The sequence below is a fragment of the Gopherus flavomarginatus genome, chromosome 5, assembly GCF_025201925.1.
Source record: "Gopherus flavomarginatus isolate rGopFla2 chromosome 5, rGopFla2.mat.asm, whole genome shotgun sequence".
Taxonomy (NCBI): domain Eukaryota; kingdom Metazoa; phylum Chordata; order Testudines; family Testudinidae; genus Gopherus; species Gopherus flavomarginatus.
This window is the reverse complement of record NC_066621.1, coordinates 116131260-116149814: the sequence shown is the minus strand read 5'-3', so window position 1 is coordinate 116149814 and position 18555 is coordinate 116131260. Positions and strand designations below refer to the sequence as shown.

The window sequence follows — 18555 nt, the reverse complement described above, 5'->3', positions numbered from 1 at the left end:
TAGAAAATGAAAAAAAATAACCTCAGTAAATAGTCCCTTAAAGCCTTTTAAAAATATCCCTAAATGGTTTTGACAAGATCACCCTATAAAAATAGAGCCAAAGCTGAGTGCAGCACAATCTTGTCCCTCCTACAGAGCTAGTGTATGAATTTATAAAATGTGCCTAACACAACTATCCCTGGGCACATATTTTAAATGGCACCAATACATTTGATCATGAGGTTTTGTTGCCTTTTGCAGAGCCTACTTTGGGGTATATGGGATCATTTGAGCAAGATGGTGGCTTGAGCATGGAAGCTAACAATTCTGCTGCTCCAAAGCCCTGCTTACAGCCACAGCAGTGTGTCTCCTCACCAGGAGTGCTTCCACCAACCTAAGACTGGCAGTGTGGTCTCTCTACTCCATAGGCTCATGGTGGGGTTCCCTCCCCTGCTTCCTGGGGCCTCTTACCCTAGGAGAACAGGGTTCAGCTTTTCACCCTCCTCCTCCTCCTCTCCCCCCCCCCCGCCCACCAGGAACCAGCTGTCCTGTCACTTTCATGGCTTAGAGGGAGGTAAGCCACCAGAGCAGGGGACAGGTGGGCTCTAGCTGCCCAGGTTTCTTCTGTGACATTTACGTTGCCTATTGGCTGTCTTGTCAGAGATGTGGTGTCTACCCAGACACTGCATCACCTTAACTACTTTGACATAAGCCCTATGCCTCTTGTTGAGGTGAAGTTTTGTCAGTGGAGGAAGACTGTAGTATAGACACTGACTTAATTAGGCAGATTAAGATGACTTATGTCAACCTTACTGTATAGTATAGACCAGCCTTCAGATTCTAGAACTTATCAAAATTCCAACACAATGCTTCTCCTCTCCTGCCACAGATCTGTCACCGAAGAGGCTACCACATGAGAACAATCTTGTGCATGAAGCAGAATTAGTGTTTTACAGCGAGCAATACTCCATTCTACTTCCTAGGTAGGCCAATGAAATAGGTTGAGTCTTAATAGAGGCAAAGGGATAGCTCAGAGGTTTAAGCATTGCCCTGCTAAACCCAGGGCTATGAGTTCAATCATTGAGGGGGCTACTTAGGGATCTGGGGCAAAATCAGCACTTGATCCTGCTAATGACAGCAGGCGGCTGGACTCAATGTCCTTTCCAGGTCCCTTCCAGTTCTCTGAGATAGTTATAAAGACAAGCCCTGATTTCAGTCTGGGGGCAGTTAGTGGTTTGCCCATTACAGAATCTTCTGAGCAGCAGAAATAGAGCAACAGAAACAGTAGCATTATACCAGCACTCAGCCTTCCTGTTGTGGTGAGGCATTTTCCTACTGCCCTCACTGAATTACCAAGTACCCATATCTCTTCAGATCTTCTCTACTGTTCTTGGTCTGTACTTAATTTGGCAGATTCTAAGCACTTGTATCACATGTATTGTAGAACACTAGAACTTGAGAGGATCTCAGTTTATTTCCTTTAACTAAAATAAAAGCTATCCAGTTGTAGATGATTTAACTTTTCATTTACATAGCTTCCAGTTCAAAACTAAAGCTAGTGTGTGATTTAGTTCACATTGCTGTCTAATGGCTTGTTATCAAAAGGCAGAAGATATTTTAAAAGTGAAGAGCTAGTGTAAGTATATAAAGAAACCATAGCACAGGGGTGGCCAACCTGTGGGTGCAGAGCCAGTGTGCTGGAGGGTACTCACTGCTCAACCCCTGGCTCTGCCACAGGCCCTTCCCCCCACTCCACCCCTTCCTGCTCACTCCCCAGAGCCTGCTATGCCATCACTCCTCCCCCTCCTTCCCCAGAGCTTCCTGCACACCACAAAACAGCTAATCAGGAATGCAGGGAAGTAGGGGCGCTGACCAGTGGGCAGGAAGTGCTGGGGGCTGCTGACATATTACTGTGGCTCTTTGGCAATGTACATTGGTAAATTCTGGCTCCTTCTCAGGCTCAGATTGGCCACCTCTGCTGTAGAGACTAATACTATCTACGCTGCATGTAGGAGGGAGCCTCCCAACCTGTATCTGCATAGCAGAGCTCTGGCTAGTGCACTAAAAATAGCTGTGTAGACAGTGCCTGGACATTGATGCTTGGGCGCTCAAGCCTTGGGGTGGGCTTGAGAGCTTGAGTCAGAATGACTACACAGCTATTTTTAGTATGCTAAGTCAGTGAACCTGAGCTGGAAGACTCACTCCTAGATACATTGTAGACATCTCCTGACAACTGTACAATACCAATTAAGTGTCTAAGTGCACACTTACGGTACAGTAAAATTTAGTTCTAAAGAAATTGTTGGCCAATCTTCTCTATCCCTAGCATCAATTAGAGCTCCTGGGGACTGCTCTAACCTACCTCAGCAGGCTATGAGCCTCAACAGTTAGAGTGCAGTGCACTCTGCCAGTGCCACCCACTCCTCCCACCAAACATCCTGTCTATGCTGAGGGGGTACTGGCATAGGAACTGGTTATGCCAGTTCTATACCTGCTGGGAAACAGGGAGGGGCTAGAGGATCTGGCCTAGTTTCCTTAACTGTAAAATCATTATTTGTACATCTGTTCTGTAGTACATTATCCAAGAGCAACAGGATGGATAGATTTGGGATAAAACTTAAGACTTAACTGTAACTTTATGAAAAATTAGCTACTTTGTCTTCCCTTCACATTAGCTTGATTTGGAGGAGAGGAAAAGAGGGTGCGCAGAAGAAAGACTGTACCAACACCAAAAGAGGTCTTAGAGAAATACAGTAAGCTTAGGAATATCATTTACATATACACCTTGAGGATGGTAGTTTTAGGGCATTTAAACTAATTAAGAAAACAAATGCAAAGAGAAATTACATACTTGCCACTGAAGGACGTGGTAGACCAGCAAAATCTCTTGGAAAATATTCACGAGGTCCATACATGCCAATAGGAGGAGGAGGTGGGAAAGGAGGTCCTCTTCTAATAAAAGCTCCTCTAGGATCCACTAGCAGCAGAGGAGCTCTCACTGGAGGGAGAGGCGGGGAGCCAAACCCTGATCCATTTGCTTCACTTTCAGAGGCAAGTGAGTGATCAGACACATTTAGGAAATTCTGTAGCAAAAAATCAGAAACTGGTAAATTAGCTTTCTGAAAAAGAGCTCTCCTGTTCCCTGAGGCCTGCATTTTCAAGAAAGGAGGTGGAGGACTCAGTGAGGAAGCCTGGGTTCTATTGCTGGCTCTGCCAGATCTCCTGCTAGTTCATCTCGAAGAATGCAGTTGGGAACCATCAAAGGAAAAAAAAGGTGGGGAAATGAGTGTGCGCAAGCCAACACCCTGATCACTATATGTTGTATCTCCTTCCCCACATTCTTTTGTCTTTAGTTTTTCAGATGGTCAATTAATTTGGGACAGGGACTGTGTTGTCTTATATATGTGCTTGGATACATGCCTAGTACATTGTGGGTGCTATCACAAGCTACACACAGATTTGTGTCTTTTCAAAGTGATAAAAGAGGAACAAACTGGAACATAATTGATCTACTATATACAAAACAAAACAAAAATCTTACCTTAATGTTAGAACAAACTAGGTTAAAAAATCCTTGCACAATTTAAGTTTTGTTCATCATTACTTACACTAAAATTGGGATGGTCTTTAGTTCCATTTCCACTTGGCTCTGTCCTCAGACTATTTTCTGGAGATGCTTGCCCATCTGTGTTGAAAAGTAACGAAGTAAAGTAGCACTGATACATTTTCCCACCACTTCTTCCCCAAACAAGATAACTTACTGCAAAATAACAATTTGCCCGCCCCCACACACACAAAAAAAGGGAGGGGGAGGTGTTGGATACTGTCAGATATGGTATCTTGCTTAGCAGTTGTATACATGCTAAGAGGCAATTAAGGATCATGTATCTGGGCCTGAACATTATCATATGCATTTAGGAAGAGGATAAACATCCCATGTTAGCACCACAACCTGCTGCAGTTTTTCTAAGTTGCTGTTGGTCAAATAAAGTTTTTTGTCCTCGATATTATATTTCTCAGTTATAACATGAATGATCTTCCTTGCCTGGGAACATACATCTTAGTATACACCACACCACTAAGGTTTGCTACTTTTGGTCCAACTAAATTTCTGTGGTCTATCCTTCAGTCTGAAGGCCTACAAAGATGGCCACCATCACAACAGACACATGGCAGAAATCTTAGCAAAATCACCAAGGAGACTGCAATATTCTCTCACTCCCTATATCAAACCTGGATCAGGCTGAGAAAGAATCATAGTGCAAGTTTCCCCATAATGCCTTGTTGCTACTTGTTTTAGATCTGTCTTGTAAACAAAGATAAATTTAATCTCCAGTGTATTAATCTGGCACCTTTCATAAGAATTAAAATGTTCCCAAAAACAAAATGAAAAGAGTTGGAGAGGAGAGGAGAGGATGCCAGAAGGGAATCTGACAGATTGAGTGTCCCTAAAATAAAGAACAGTGACAATACAAAATGAAAACCACACACTGGGGAATTGATTTTTGAACAATCGTGCTTTAGCATCTCCTTTTATATGAGCAAAAGGCACTGAAATGCCAGGACAGCTACTTATGCCACCAGGCAAGTAACGCTGGACCTCTATTTGCACTTTATATTTGGTTTGCTTCTTCCATAACTCAGAGAAGTTTTTCTCAAACAACAAACAGATTATTAAGGTCCTTTTGTGGATCATCTACTCAGTGGGGTACACTCTACTGATGTGATTTCTAGAGTGCACTAACTTTATGCATTAACTGCTCTGTGTAGACATAGCATACTTCAACACAGCACCATTTGAAACAGTATTACATTAAAGCACCCTATGGAATCTTTACTGAGCACCAGCAGGGTGGCACTCTAGCTGTCAAACCTATGAGCTAGGGCGGGGTTCACAGCCCGAGCTCCAGCTCAAGTCACTACCCCAAAGCAAGGTCTGTACAATTATTTTTAGCATGCTAGTGCAAACGCCATTACCACAAGTCTGGACCTGGGCTGAGAGGCTCACCCCAAGATGCAGCATAAGCATACCGTGTGTATTCCTCATTTTCTGGATGTTCAACCTGAAACATCCAAGACCTGATTTGCAGGAGTGCGGAGCACTCACAGCTGTAACTGAGTCAGTGGGTCCTGTGGTTTGAACATAAAAGGGGCTATAAAAATAATAAGTACTCTGAAAAAAAATCAGGCCCTAAAGGTCTCAATTTGGGCACCCAAAGTTAGTAGACACTTGATAGTTTTAGCCTTAATCTCTCTGTGCCTCAGTTCCCTATTTTGCAGAGGAGATAACAACATCTTAGCGCACAAGGGTGTTGTGGTAACATTTGTGAAGCACTTTGATGCTACAGTGATGAGTCCCACAGGAAAGCCCATGAGGAAATTATTAATGTTGCATTCAGGGCAGAGTTTGAATGCTGTGACTAGGCACAGGACCACACACTGAATGAGGAGGTTACAAAGAAAATATTGAATAGCTACCATTCAGTGAGCACAATCCATCCTGTGGAATAGATTGCTATGCTGATAATCAGGAAAGTAGTATCTGGGTTAGCAAATGTTGAAATATGTTTCTGAACAGAAGAATCTCATGTTACAGGTTTGGGCCATAGTAACTAAAAAGTTCATCTACTACCATACCTTATTACATAATTATATAATCGAAAGATCTTTCATTCAGTCACATAATGGCAGCAGATTAAAGCAATTCCTACCTGCTTTATCAAAAGACTGCATGTTATAACTTCGTAGTTCTGCTGGTCCAGAAAGTCTTCCGGAGTTTAGAGGATTAGAATAAAATCTTTCTTGTCTTCGAGGGGGGAGAGTTGGATCATTATATGGCTGACCTACCATTCAATGAATCACAAGAGTCAGTCTATTTAGCAGAATCTCTCTGTTTTTTTGTTAATTAAGTTATAGGTCTACCCGTTTCTCTTTGGATTTCTTAAAATCTCACAAAAAATAAAATATCTAATTTTAGATGTTAAGACAAATGTCCTATATTATACACTAAGAAATGAAGATAAGTCTCCAGCAGGGCATCCTTACTACTTGTACTTCTGGTAAATAAAACATCAAATTCTACCATAGATTTAAAATAAGATCTCAACTGCTGCTTACGAATACAACATTCTACTATGCAAATTGAACCCAACATGACCGATGCCGCAGTTGACCTACATGCTGGATCAGGGCCTAAGTCAGGAATAATTTCCATATGTTCAATATAAATGAAGTTTGATTTTTTTTTTAAGACTACATTAACATGTACTGTAGCAGGCCATGCTATAGAGACTGTCCTACTTCATTGAATCTGGAATACCTACATTCAAGGCATATTCATCTCATGTTCTAAAAGGTGACCTGAAACTGGATTTCTTTTTAAATTGAGTTTGTGCCCTTTACTGTTTTATTATGTATATAGATGGCCTGAAAGGTTATGTCCTCCTCATTTCTCCCATGCTTACATTGTAACTTAGATGTATCAGGAATGTCAAGTTTGATTGTCCCTGGTTTTGCTGACGAACACATGGGAGATCGAGCATTAATAATTTAATTGAAAGGGCAAGGGTGAAATCAACCTCTAACAGAGCCTTCCTTTAATTAAAAAGTAAAACCTGTTTAACTTCAGTGACTTAGCACATATGTTTTAAACAATCTGTATATCTACACTAGGAAAAACCTGTGTTTTCACAAAGATACAGGATTTCATAAAGTGTTAAACTATCTCTTTGTAAAAAACACCATTTCCTAGTGCAGACATACCCATCATGGGTCAGCTTCTGCTCTCTCTTAGCTCTTGAGATCTCACCATTTCTCCAGTGATCACAGAATCTTCCAGACTAGACACGACTTGAATTTCTAATGCCTAGAACAAGCCTCTAATAAAATATTTGCATTTAATTTAACCACCAAATGCTCAGTTATACATTATATATACAGTCCTATGCTTAGTGCATCACAGAGCCATGTATCTCCGGAGAGGAACTCCAGGAGAAATCTAAACTCCTCCTGGGACTCACCAGTGCACAAGGGGAAATGAACCTACTATTATATCCTTCATGTGTTGCAGCATATTCTCCCTTGTACACAGAAAGTAGGGTTACATGTCACAGTTAGGTAGAAAGCAAGGACTATAAATTTCTTTTTAAAATGTAGCTAGTATCTGAACACACATCAGTTTCCAATATTCTTATTACATTTTTACAAATATCTGATGGCCCAGGATATTTACCTGATGCTGGGAGCATTATCCTATGATCTCTATCCCATGGAGGAGACAGGGACCCAGTATCTGAAGGTGCTCTGTGGGGATCAGATAACCTATCAGAGCTCAATTCTCCTCTTTCATTAGCAGCTTCATACATGGCAGGGTTCCCTGCTCCTCTTGATCCTTATTAAAGAAATAAGATATCAGTTTATTCAACCATTGTAATAATGTTTTGCAGCAATCTTCACTGTCAACAGTTTAAAAAAAAAAAAAAAAACACTCAAGAGTGCCAGTGCTTTAAATATGTGGTAGAAGCATAGCTAAAGCAGGACAATTTACCATTTACCAGGTAAATTGTCCTGAGTCACCATAATTGCTGCATCAGCTTAGTGGTCATGTTTACTGAAGGTGTTTAAAAGGTTTGCTTAAAGAAGAAATAAAAGCTTAATTTCTTAAAAGATGAATCTAGAATATATATTCAGATTCCTCTTCTTTTTAAAAAGTATATTATAAATCCTCCCATCATTCCAATCAGTCAAGCTGGTACCTTCTTGTTAAAAGTTCTTCAGTCAGTCCCCTGCAGCTTAAAGGGACATGGTCAAATTAAAAGAAAAAAAGAACTTACTGAATTTTTTAACCTACCATTCTAGTGAGCAACACTTTCAAAAGTAGGAAGAGAAGAGAATCAAATGAGATTAGAGTATTTAAAGTTGGTTTCACAGTTCAGAAGAAATAGGGAAAGTGTGGTAAGACCACTAAAAATGGGAAGGAAAACTCAGGAGCTGTGTAGTAGGTGAAACTACTTTATTCTTTTATAAAATACTCTTAAGTTGTCAGTTTCCCCTTTAAAAAAAAAAAAAAAGCATGATTTGCTCTGAAAAAAAGGACACAAATATGAAACTTCATGATGTCATGTTGAGTTTCAATTACTTTTCTTAACTGTCAGCACCTCAAACAGCCTGGACTCTGAAAGTCAAGCTATTTTCTGTCTTACACAAAATTACAAAAAGATTATACAAATCAGAACTTAGTTACCAATTTTTTTTTAAATATCTTGCTCGTTCTGCAGCATGAAATGAATGGTAGATACTTATTTCTGTCACTAAAATAAACAGGCAGGACTATGCATACATGGTCTCTTTTCACAGCAGAATTGCACTTTCAGCTTGTTCACTTTAAACTTTCATTCCTTCCTCCTGCCCCCCCCCCCCCCCCCAAGAGAACCAAATCATCCTGGAGACCATTTGTCATAAACAGACAGTTAAGGGTTAATTCCTCTTTTACCTGTAAAGGGTTAAGAAGTTCACATAGCCCAGCTGACATCTGACTAGAGGAACCAATGGGGGGACAAGATGTTTTCAAAGAGGGAGGAGGGAAAGCAGTCTTTGGTCTGTTCAGAAAAGTTTGTGCTGGAGTGAAGTATCCAGGAATCAGCCATCTAACATTTCTTAAACATAATCTAATACATTCCTTCTCTAAACACTTACTACTTTTTATTTTCTTTTGTGACTTCTTTTTGCACAGAGGAAAAATCAAATTGGGTTTCTTTGTATAATTAAGGTTTTGCCCATAGGGACATCCTCTGTGTTTTGAATCTTGTCTGTGAGAGTGGCTTGCAAGCTAATCTCACAGAGGTTTCCTTTCATCCTTTTTATTTAATTAAAAGTCTTCTTTTTAGAACCTGAATGATTTTTCCTTGTTTTAAGATCCAACGGTTTTTTGGATCTGGGCTCACCAGGAATTGGTGGGAGGTGAATCAGTCTCAATCCTGCCAGGAAAAGGGGGATAAAGACAGGGGAAATATTTGGGGGGAAGACAGAGTTTCCCAATGACTCTCCCATAAACGTTTGTTTAAACTATTTGGTTGTGGCAGCAACTAGATCTAAACTGATAAATAAGCTTAGGGGTTACCTCATACAGGTCCCCACATCTGTACCCTAAAAAGTTCAGAGTGGGGGTGACACCTTAACACCATTCAACTGTTAATAACTACTGTATTGTTTCCTCTTCAAATTTGAAGGTATTTGTAATGTAAAGGTGTATACAAAATTCCAATTTCTCCTATTATTTATATAATAAATTATTAATTAAGAGATGATTTTTTTAAATGTGGCATAGCTAAATCCAAACTTTCCATCTTCAATCTGCATTTTCAAAGTTCTAAGAACTTAAATTGTTAACCTTGAAGTGCAACTGGCCTCAATTTTTAATTTTAAAATGCTATTTTTAATTGAATTTTGATTATTTAGGGTCCTAAGCTGATCTGCTGCTCCCCCTCCTTCTCTTCACAAGTAGAAGGATCTCATCTCCAAGCAAGTTGGGTCTGAATAGGTCATTAGGGGGCAGACAACAACAACAGTAATTGGAGAAGCATCTTCTGCAAAGAATGAGCCAGAGACTTCAACTCCCACTGCATTGTAACAAACTGCTAAGCTCCCTGGCAACACTTCACCTTATCCCCATTCCTCCAGTTCTCTTATGTTCACAAAGAGTACTACAGAATCTGTGGGAGACAGAGGTGAAGGGAGTCACAAATTCTCCCCCTCTCTCTTACATCTGTGGGATAGTGGTGTTCTCCTGAACAAAGGCTGCCACAGATTTTATTTTTATTTTATTTTATTTTTTGGAGGGGTTGGGGGGGAAAGAGAGAAGAGGAAGGTACTCCTTCCTTCAAGCCCTACCTCACTTCCCAGAGAAACATATTTCTTGCCAGCCCCATTAGGATTGTCGCACACTGTTTGGTTGCATAGGTGCACTCCCCTCCCTTTGTCATCTTCAGACCACTATTCTTTGAGCTGGGAGCAGCAGCACTCTCTTCAGGAAACTAATGATGTCACTGACCAACTTTTGTTGCTGATTGTGGAATGAGATTGAGCAGGAATTCTACCTTTGTAAAGGAGGAAAGGCTTAAGCAGCATCTCTGTCTGCCCAAGAGAGACTAAGTTTGCCTGTTTCCCTACACTTCTGTAGAAAGTGATGCCACAATGAGTAAAACCATAGATTAGTGGTCCAGTATTACATAATGGCCTGCTTTAAAAATGAGTAGAAAAATTATTTTCATGTTTATCTGGGGATTTCATTTTATACTGAATTGGCTGTTTTTAAATAAATACTTTTGCTGGTCACCATCAAGAGAAAAAGGTGAGAGATTAATAGAGGAGAATGAAATTCAGAATAGAGATGATCTGAAATTTAAGAATTGTATCTCTTCCTCCACTACCTGGAAGCATAGGTGAAAGTCTTAAAGGGCCCTCCAATAAGGTTGGCGGGGAAAGAAAAGCTCTTGTTTCAGATGAAGGCCGGCCCATGGGTGAGGGTCCATATGGAGAATGCTCTGGAACAGTTAAAACAAAATATTAAAATTCAGTGTTAAAAACTACGTAAGTAGTTTACTTTTCACAATTTAAATTCAAAACTTGGTCACAAGTGAAATGAATCTGGTGGTTTTATTATGTGTTCTAGAATGAAACCACCATGTGCCATGTTTTCAGTCTAATTTCAAAGGCATTTCAAAATTCTTATTTTAGACTAAATACCCAGTAGAAAAATGTTTAAGTGATCTAGAATAATTTATTCACTCAGGGTCAGCTTTTTATTTATTTTTTTTAAAAAGGTGATATTTGCATGCACAAATGCTTGCTGTGCTTACAACAGTTATGAATATGCTGTTTTGGAGTGGGGGGAAGCCAAAACACCATCACCACTACACCTGTAGTATTTTACAATCCAAAAAAACAAAAAAAAAGTTTAAAAAACTCCACTGTACCTCTGCCAAATGGTCTAACTGGGACATCAAGAGCATGAGGATCTTTTTCTAAAAGGTCAAATCTAAATTCCATTTCAGTTAATCTGTAAATATGGGAAGAACAAAAAAAAAAAGTTACTAACTTTATTAAAAAAACCTATCATACCAGTTTCCTGGAAATCCATCATTCTCCACCAATATTTCTATTGAAATACAAAATTAATCTAGTATTCCATTTCCTAGGTAGTATCAAAGATATTACATTAGCTAGTGAAATAAATTACAAAGAATAATTGTCAAACATAGAACAAGTTATCAATTTAAGTATTCCTCAAAATACTCATCCATCTTTATACTGATAGGTAAAAATTTTAATTCACACATTAAAAATGGAACAAATGTTATAAGCCCCAATATCACATGATCCTCAGTTACTGTAAACCTCCTTTCAAGTATTTTTAAATGGTCTATTAAATAAGTAACCAGTACTCAATGTTAAGAGTACAAACATTCAGTAATCAATGTTCCTGGTTAATATAGGAGATCATTTAACAAATTCCTGGTGCTATCTTTCTCAAAATAGGTATTTAATTTCAATATTTTTAACCAGATCTTACATTCACATACTATAACCCTGGTTACATTTCATTTGTCCCCTTCTTTCATTACCAAAACAGAACAACATTCTCTCCATCAGTATCTATGCCAAAATGGACTAATGGTCCTTCTACCATTTCAACGATGGAGAGGAGACTGAAAATGTACCATGCTACTAACATTGTGTAACCTGATCGTTGCTGGCGCAATCTGTACTGTAGTGTGGCTAAGAAATCACTCCTGCTCAGTCTAGACTCTCAACAGTTCTCCATTTCTACAAGTATCAGTCACTCAGAAATGTTTCCACTACCCATCCAAGGTTTTCCATTATCAAAGAACATTACTAACACATGGAAGAAAAACAGGAATGCAGCCCTTTCCCCTACAAACCTGTGGATTCATTAGTTAAGGGTTTTATACTGAAAATACATGAATGACCATAACACATTAAGTCATGCACAATCTGAAAAATAATTTACCCACACCCATGTGTAGCTGTGTCAGTTCTGGTTTTATGCTTTTCCACTAGCTCTTTCAGAAAAGAACAAAATTACAGCTAAATTATATTGTTCAGAATCTATCCTGTACACTTACTTTTGTCTGTTGTGCGCATTTTCTTTTCTCAGATCATTGAGATGTCTTTCCGCTGCCCGGGCTGTCAGCTTTAGGAGGGGAAAAAAAAAACAAACCTGTTCAATTAAGTATTTCATAACTAGTACACATCCTGGATTTCCAGTAAGTATTTCTAACTGATAATTTGTAGGCCTGTTGCTCATAACAAGTCTATAAACTGTACGGGAAATTATAACATGTACTTTTTAGGAAAAAGTGCAAAAGGTACATCATATATTGGATTTCAGCAACAAAAACCAGCATAATATTTTTAATAACCATCCATACAGAAAACACACACTAGAAAATTCTGACTTAGAGGAGACTGAAAATCCTAGATATTTTTCACAATCAGTGTAAATTATTAGCAGTTCCACTGAAGTCAATAGTTAAAACATCACATGATCAGAATCAGTCTTATTTGGAATTTTAAGAGGCTACACCCCACATCAGATTTTTGCTGCATTTGAAAATAGTGCAAATCAAAGGAAGCCAAGAAGTAAAGTTACTAATAGTACTGACCTTATAGAATCCAAAACAAGCATTATAAACCGATTGTCATCTTGAAAGCAAATGTGTAAACTTAAGTAAGATCTCAAGTTAAAACAAGATCAAATAATGTTAGATATTAATTATTCTTTTTAATGTCTTCATAAGAACAGTACAACAGCAATTAATGAAAAAATCCTGAAAAAGATTCTTTGTTTCAAAAGTGATAGTGGATGAATTTCAAATAAAGAGCAGGCAAATGAAAAAAATCAAAGTTTGTACTAACAGTGAAGGGAAGAGGGGATGAAATACGGTCTTTTGTTCTCTTCTTGAATAAAATACACTTACCTTAGGGCCAAACTATTCCCACAGTTACATGCACACAACTCTGACTTCAATGGAAGCTGCTTGTGAATATCCGATGGCAGAAACTAACCTTACCTATCCTGACTTATAGATTCTTTGAGGCACACATTAAAATTGGCCATGGGGAAATACAGAGGAGAAAAAACCAAACCCACACCATTCAAAATTATAAGCAAGTTTTAAGACCTAAATAAGATCTATTTGAAAACCTGCAAAAAAGTACCCTGGCTAGGGCAGTATGGGGAGTACCCTAGCATGGAATCCCATTAACACATTAATAGGATTCTCTCCTATGCAGACCCCTTTGCAAGATTGAAGTATTTATTAGTAGTGAGAGTTTTTCATTTTCTAGTTTAAGAGAAGAGATAAATGGATTTTGCAATAATATTCTTACAAAAAAAAAAAAAAAAAAAAAAAAAAAGCAGCAGTGGAGCAGAATGTTATCACAGGACAAAATGTCTTTTACTATTAGATAAAGGCAGAACAGTACAGCCAGGGAATTTATTAAAATGCCATTGAAACAAGGACAAAAAGTTTATTTACAGAACATCAAACAATTATTAAACATCATCTTGTTCCAGTGGATTTTTTTATATATATCTATATCTATCTATCTATATATCTCAAGTGATTTTCTTTAATTCTGCGAGAATGTTACAGACTTGGTTTAATTACTACAGCTATTTTAAATGATAAAACTATTCATTAAATATTTTTGTTAGAAGGTTTCTGAATGACAGACAAGTCTTTAGGTTTTTTGTCTGTAAACACCCCACTAAAGTCAAGGTATAATGCAGTCTGTTCAGCAGACAGAAAAATTACAGTACTCTTCAATGACAGAGCTGAGAAATTTTAATATTTGGAACTTACCCAGTTATCGTGAGCTTTTTTCTCATGTGAAGTAATCTATTAAAAAGAGATATGCATAGAGTACAGGAACTCCGGGTTAACATTGTTTCAATGTTAAGTTGCTGATCAATTAGGGAACATGCTCATTTGAAGTTGTGAAATGCTCCCTTCTAAGTCGTCTGACAGCCGCCTGTTTTGTCTACTGCTTGCAGGAAGAGCAGCCAGTTGCAGCTAGCTGGTGGGTGGTTGGAACCAAGGTGGACCAGCAGCGCCCCTATCAGCTCCCCACTCCCCTAAATTCCCTTTGCAGCAGCTGTCCCTCCCAGCACTGCCATGTGCTGCTCCTGCCCTCTGCCTTGGAGCTGCTCCCAGAGACTCCTGCTTGCTGTCTGGAGGAAGGGGAGAAGAAAGGTGTTAATGTCAGGGTGTCTCCCCCTCCCCCCTGCTCACCCCCATCTTCCACAGAGCAGGGGGGACATACTATGGAGGGAGGGAGCTTCTAGGCAGTAGCTGCCCTCTCAAGTCTCAGCAAGCTAATTTTATTAACAAGGCAGTGTACTTAACCTGGGGTCAGCTACTTAAAGGGGAAGTGCGCATTTTTTCTCTCACACACAGGGTGTGTGTCTCTGTCTGCCCTCCCTCCTTTCCTGCTGCCTTGTAGAGTGTTGAGAGAGTTAACCCTTGAGGGCTCAGTTAATTGCTAGTTCATTTAGCAGTAAGGCATTCCCTGGGAAATATCCCACCCACTGACTCCTCTACCTCAACTAAGCTTCACAATCATCATCACCACGGTGTACCAGTATTAAATTTTGTTTAAAACAGAGAGAGAGAGAGAGAGAGAGAGAGAGAGAGAGAGAGAGAGTGTGTGTGCGAGCGCGCAGTCTTTTGTCTGGTGAAAAAATTTCCCTGGAACGTAACCACCTCATTTACATTAATTCTTATGGGGAAATTAGATTCGCTTAACATTGTTTCGCTTAAAGTTGCATTTTTCAGGAACATAATTACAACATTGAGGAGTTCCTGTACCTTTAAAATAAGTTATTCATCTGACCAAAAAAAAAAAAAAAAAAAAAAAAAAAAGACTTCAAGGCTGTTTTCTGATACATGAACAGGCCCCCAGAGTTTAAATTGAGAAGTTATACTCTTACTGAAAAATACCACCCACGTTGCTAATTGTAATTTATATCAAGGTATCTCTGATAACATTACCCAAATAAAGCCAAATGCAGTACTGCAAGCAGCTTTAAAGTGGTAGTTTCAAGCTGAAAGTCAACTGTTACATTCCTGAATATGGCAAAATGCCAAGTTAAGTCAAAGTACATACCTGACTCTGATAAGAATGAATGGTTCTGTCTAGCTCTTCTTCTAGATCTTTTGCTCGTTGTCTGTAATAAAAATGTTACAGAATATAATTTTAAATATGAATACCACCACAGATAGTGACACTGCAAATAAATAACTCGGAGTTCACACACAAACAACACTATTGTTACCTATGACCAAGGCCTACTTAAAAAAGGATTAATAAAAAGAGGGGAGTGGGGAGGAGAGAGAGATCCTAGGTCCTACTGAAGACTGGCAAAGGCGGTCTAAGTGGCAAGCTGAAGATTGCTCTGACATAAGGGAAATTCTCCAGTGATGTAGAGCCAGCAGAGTCAGTCCCACTCTTTGCAGCACCTACTTTAGCAATGTATTTTTGCATACCTGCAGTTACCAGCTGCCAGAGTTGCCCCTTGAGGGTCATTAAAGACTTGAGGACTGCTGCAAATTGCACTAGGGACCACAATGACCCAGGAAAAGGGAACATAAAAGGAGATATACGGCCATTTTTTTCAAATCCCTCCCACCCACACCTACATCCTCCTTCAGACTCTGTGTTAAACACAGCTCAGCCACACCCAAAGATTAGGCACAAGGTAAGCACAGATTTTAATTATGTTCCACTATTTGCAATATCCTCTTAGAAACTTTAAAATAAAATTTCCCTACTACTTCATATTTTGCCTAAATACAAAAGGACAGATTGTGTTTTGCTACCCCTTAACACTGGCCCTGGCTTTTATATGCAGTTATTGTGACACAGGTGGGCCATGGAGTTTTTATAGCATGTTGGGAGGGTGGGAGGACTCAAAAAGAAAAAGGTTGAGAAACCCCTGTTCTAAAGAATCAGTCATCAAATTGTGCTAAAAAAGTCACCAACTTCCAAGGGGAGTAAAGGTTCAAGAATCATGCCATTCTTTGGTAACCTCGAAGACAAACTGTCCTACCCACCCTGCTTTAATTGTAATACAATTTTAAATTCTACACACTGATCTAAGAAGAGAGCCTGCCACTAGGCACTTGAGCATCATGTGTATTTATCATCAGACACACACACACAAATTCATTTGTATAAACTAGCATGACTATAGAAAGCATCAAAATGGGGTGGAGGACAGAATATATTCCATAACAATGCATTATAAGTAGTAAATTTACTAATTCTCTTGCGGATTTTGTAAACTTTAGAGCAAACGCCAACACTAAATAAAAATTTGTAAATACCTGTAAGTGTTTAGTTCTTCAGCAACATGATTAATTTTCTTGTCTACTTTAGAAAGTTTTTCTTCTTTCTGTAACCGTTCTCTCTCTTCTACTGTTAGTTTCCTTTAACACACAGACAGTATGGTTAACTGTACCTCAAATAATAATTTTGCAGTTATTCTCTCAGCAAAGAGATTATTTACTGTGATATTCACCCACAGTAGCAGAAAGAGGTTGTGGTGTGTAACTATAGTGTTTTTATATTTGTTTACATAGCTCATTAGCAATTAATTATTAAAATCTGGAACAGTAAGATATAATCAGGACTATCACTGCACTCAACACTGATGCAAACAGGGCAGCTCTGCAGAACATCCATAGCTATCAGTCCAGCCCATAGACTAGAATAGGAACCATTAATCATTCTCCCCTGCACACGGGTTCTTGGCCACTAGGCTGCATAAATGTGGACCTACTAGTCATGCCCTAGCCTCTCCCCAAATCCATTCATATAGTGGGCTATTCAAACCAATGCAGAGCCCAGCCCTCTCTCCTCTCCTCCAACAGACTTGTCATCACTAAGGTGATCCCACACTCTCTGCATGCATTTATGTTAACTAGCTACCACGTGTGACAACTGCAAATGTTCTCATCCACACTAGGATTTTATCATGAGTTAGTTGCCACATGGTTAAACAAAAAGACACTTTTCCTAGTGTACACACCCTGAGTTTTCCATTCCCCTCTGCATCTGTTTTCAGCCACCCCCTCTATAGTGCACTGGGGTTTCCCCAGTCCCTGCTAGAAGCAGTGAACTTCACCCTTAATGCATAGTCAATTGTCCAGTGGAGTAGAAAAGCAACAAATGCCACCCACCCTCCTCAACCAGGGTGGGGAACTTGATGGGGCCAGTGGTGAAGGGGGATAGTCTCAGAAGCAAGAGAGGAGACACTTACTTAGGAACACCAAGTAGCTCCTCCCTACTTGGGAGTCTCTGGCATCCACTGGCCAGCTGGGGGGAGGAGTGTTAATTAGCCAGCATTCCCCAGCTCCCAGGATTTAACCTGGAATAGGGACCATGTGGAACCTCTTTCAGTTCCATTCCAGCAGCCCCACCCTACCCATCCTGAACTAGGAATGAGAAGCGGCATGACAGATGCTGTTGGTCTAGCCAACCACCTGTCCGGATATCAGAAGTAATTTTTTCCCCCATGGAACAGCCTGCAAGGGATCAGGGAGTTTTTCCATCTTCCTCACAGCACCTTCAAAACCACTGCAGATTAAATAGGAATGTGTTTAGAATCTAACTGAGGTAATTGGTTTGCGTTATTAATTATTTGCAACTTGCAGTTAGTTAAAAGGGATAAAATGAACTGTTCCCGGGAAGTAAACGACCTGGAATTTGGTGATGGCCTTATCCCGTGAGTTCAAGGCCTAAGGTCCCCACCCTTCTGCATACTCTGTCCCCAAGGGGGGGGCAGCAGGCGGGTGCTAGCACTCAGAGAGAATTAAATTCTGGGCGGTAGCCTGAGGATAGTCTATCCCAAGTTAGGAGTTACATTGTAAGGAGTCCTGTGCCCCTAAACTGGAACCAATTAAATGCTTAGTATAGGCAAGCCTGGGTGATGAGTAGGTAGCTTCCCTCCTCTGTGCTAAAGTTTAATAAAAGTTGCAGCCTGTCTCTTAATTCCATGCATCTGTCTGTCCTCTTTTCACCACTGTGTCCACATCAACGTATACTGCTGTTGTGAATACAACCAACAGTTTTATTTGCTATTTGGTTCTTCTTAAGAGGCTATGGATTGGAGGGTTGCTGTTGTCTCTTTCCTAATTCTTTACTATAGTTATTTAAAATATTTTTATTTCTAAGTATCTAGAACAAAACCCATTTACTCCAACTATGTAAGAAAGAATTTCACCTTTTACACCTCTACCCCACTATAACACAACCCGGTATAACACAGGTTTGCATATAGTGCGGTAGCAGCGGGGATCCGGCAGCACTTTAAAGGGTCTGGGGCTCCAGCTGCTTCAGGGAGCCCAGGGCCTTTTAAATCACCGCTGGAGCCCTGCCGCCGCTATCCCGGGGTTGCAGCAGTGGGGCTCCGCGGGCGATTTAAAGGGCCTAGGGCTCCCCACGGCTGGAGCCCCGGGCTCTTTAAAACACAGCTGCAGCCCTGCCACCACT

The 18555-nt window shown here is 39.8% G+C and overlaps 1 protein-coding gene across 5 annotated transcripts in view; it reads right to left on the bottom strand.

Annotated features, from left to right (window-relative positions):
* MIA2 (MIA SH3 domain ER export factor 2) overlaps window positions 1-18555 on the bottom strand; it is a 59557-nt gene that overhangs the window by 1113 nt on the left and 39889 nt on the right. For all 5 annotated transcript variants that reach the window (XM_050953855.1, XM_050953857.1, XM_050953858.1 and 2 more), the window contains 10 exons: window positions 16389-16490; window positions 15169-15229; window positions 13866-13901; window positions 12123-12190; window positions 10953-11035; window positions 10407-10520; window positions 7211-7369; window positions 5691-5822; window positions 3588-3664; window positions 2831-3062 (listed from right to left, as the gene is read on the bottom strand). In XM_050953855.1, coding sequence (XP_050809812.1) covers window positions 2831-3062; window positions 3588-3664; window positions 5691-5822; window positions 7211-7369; window positions 10407-10520; window positions 10953-11035; window positions 12123-12190; window positions 13866-13901; window positions 15169-15229; window positions 16389-16490 — 1064 coding nt within the window. The remainder of the gene's footprint in view (window positions 1-2830; window positions 3063-3587; window positions 3665-5690; window positions 5823-7210; window positions 7370-10406; window positions 10521-10952; window positions 11036-12122; window positions 12191-13865; window positions 13902-15168; window positions 15230-16388; window positions 16491-18555) is intronic.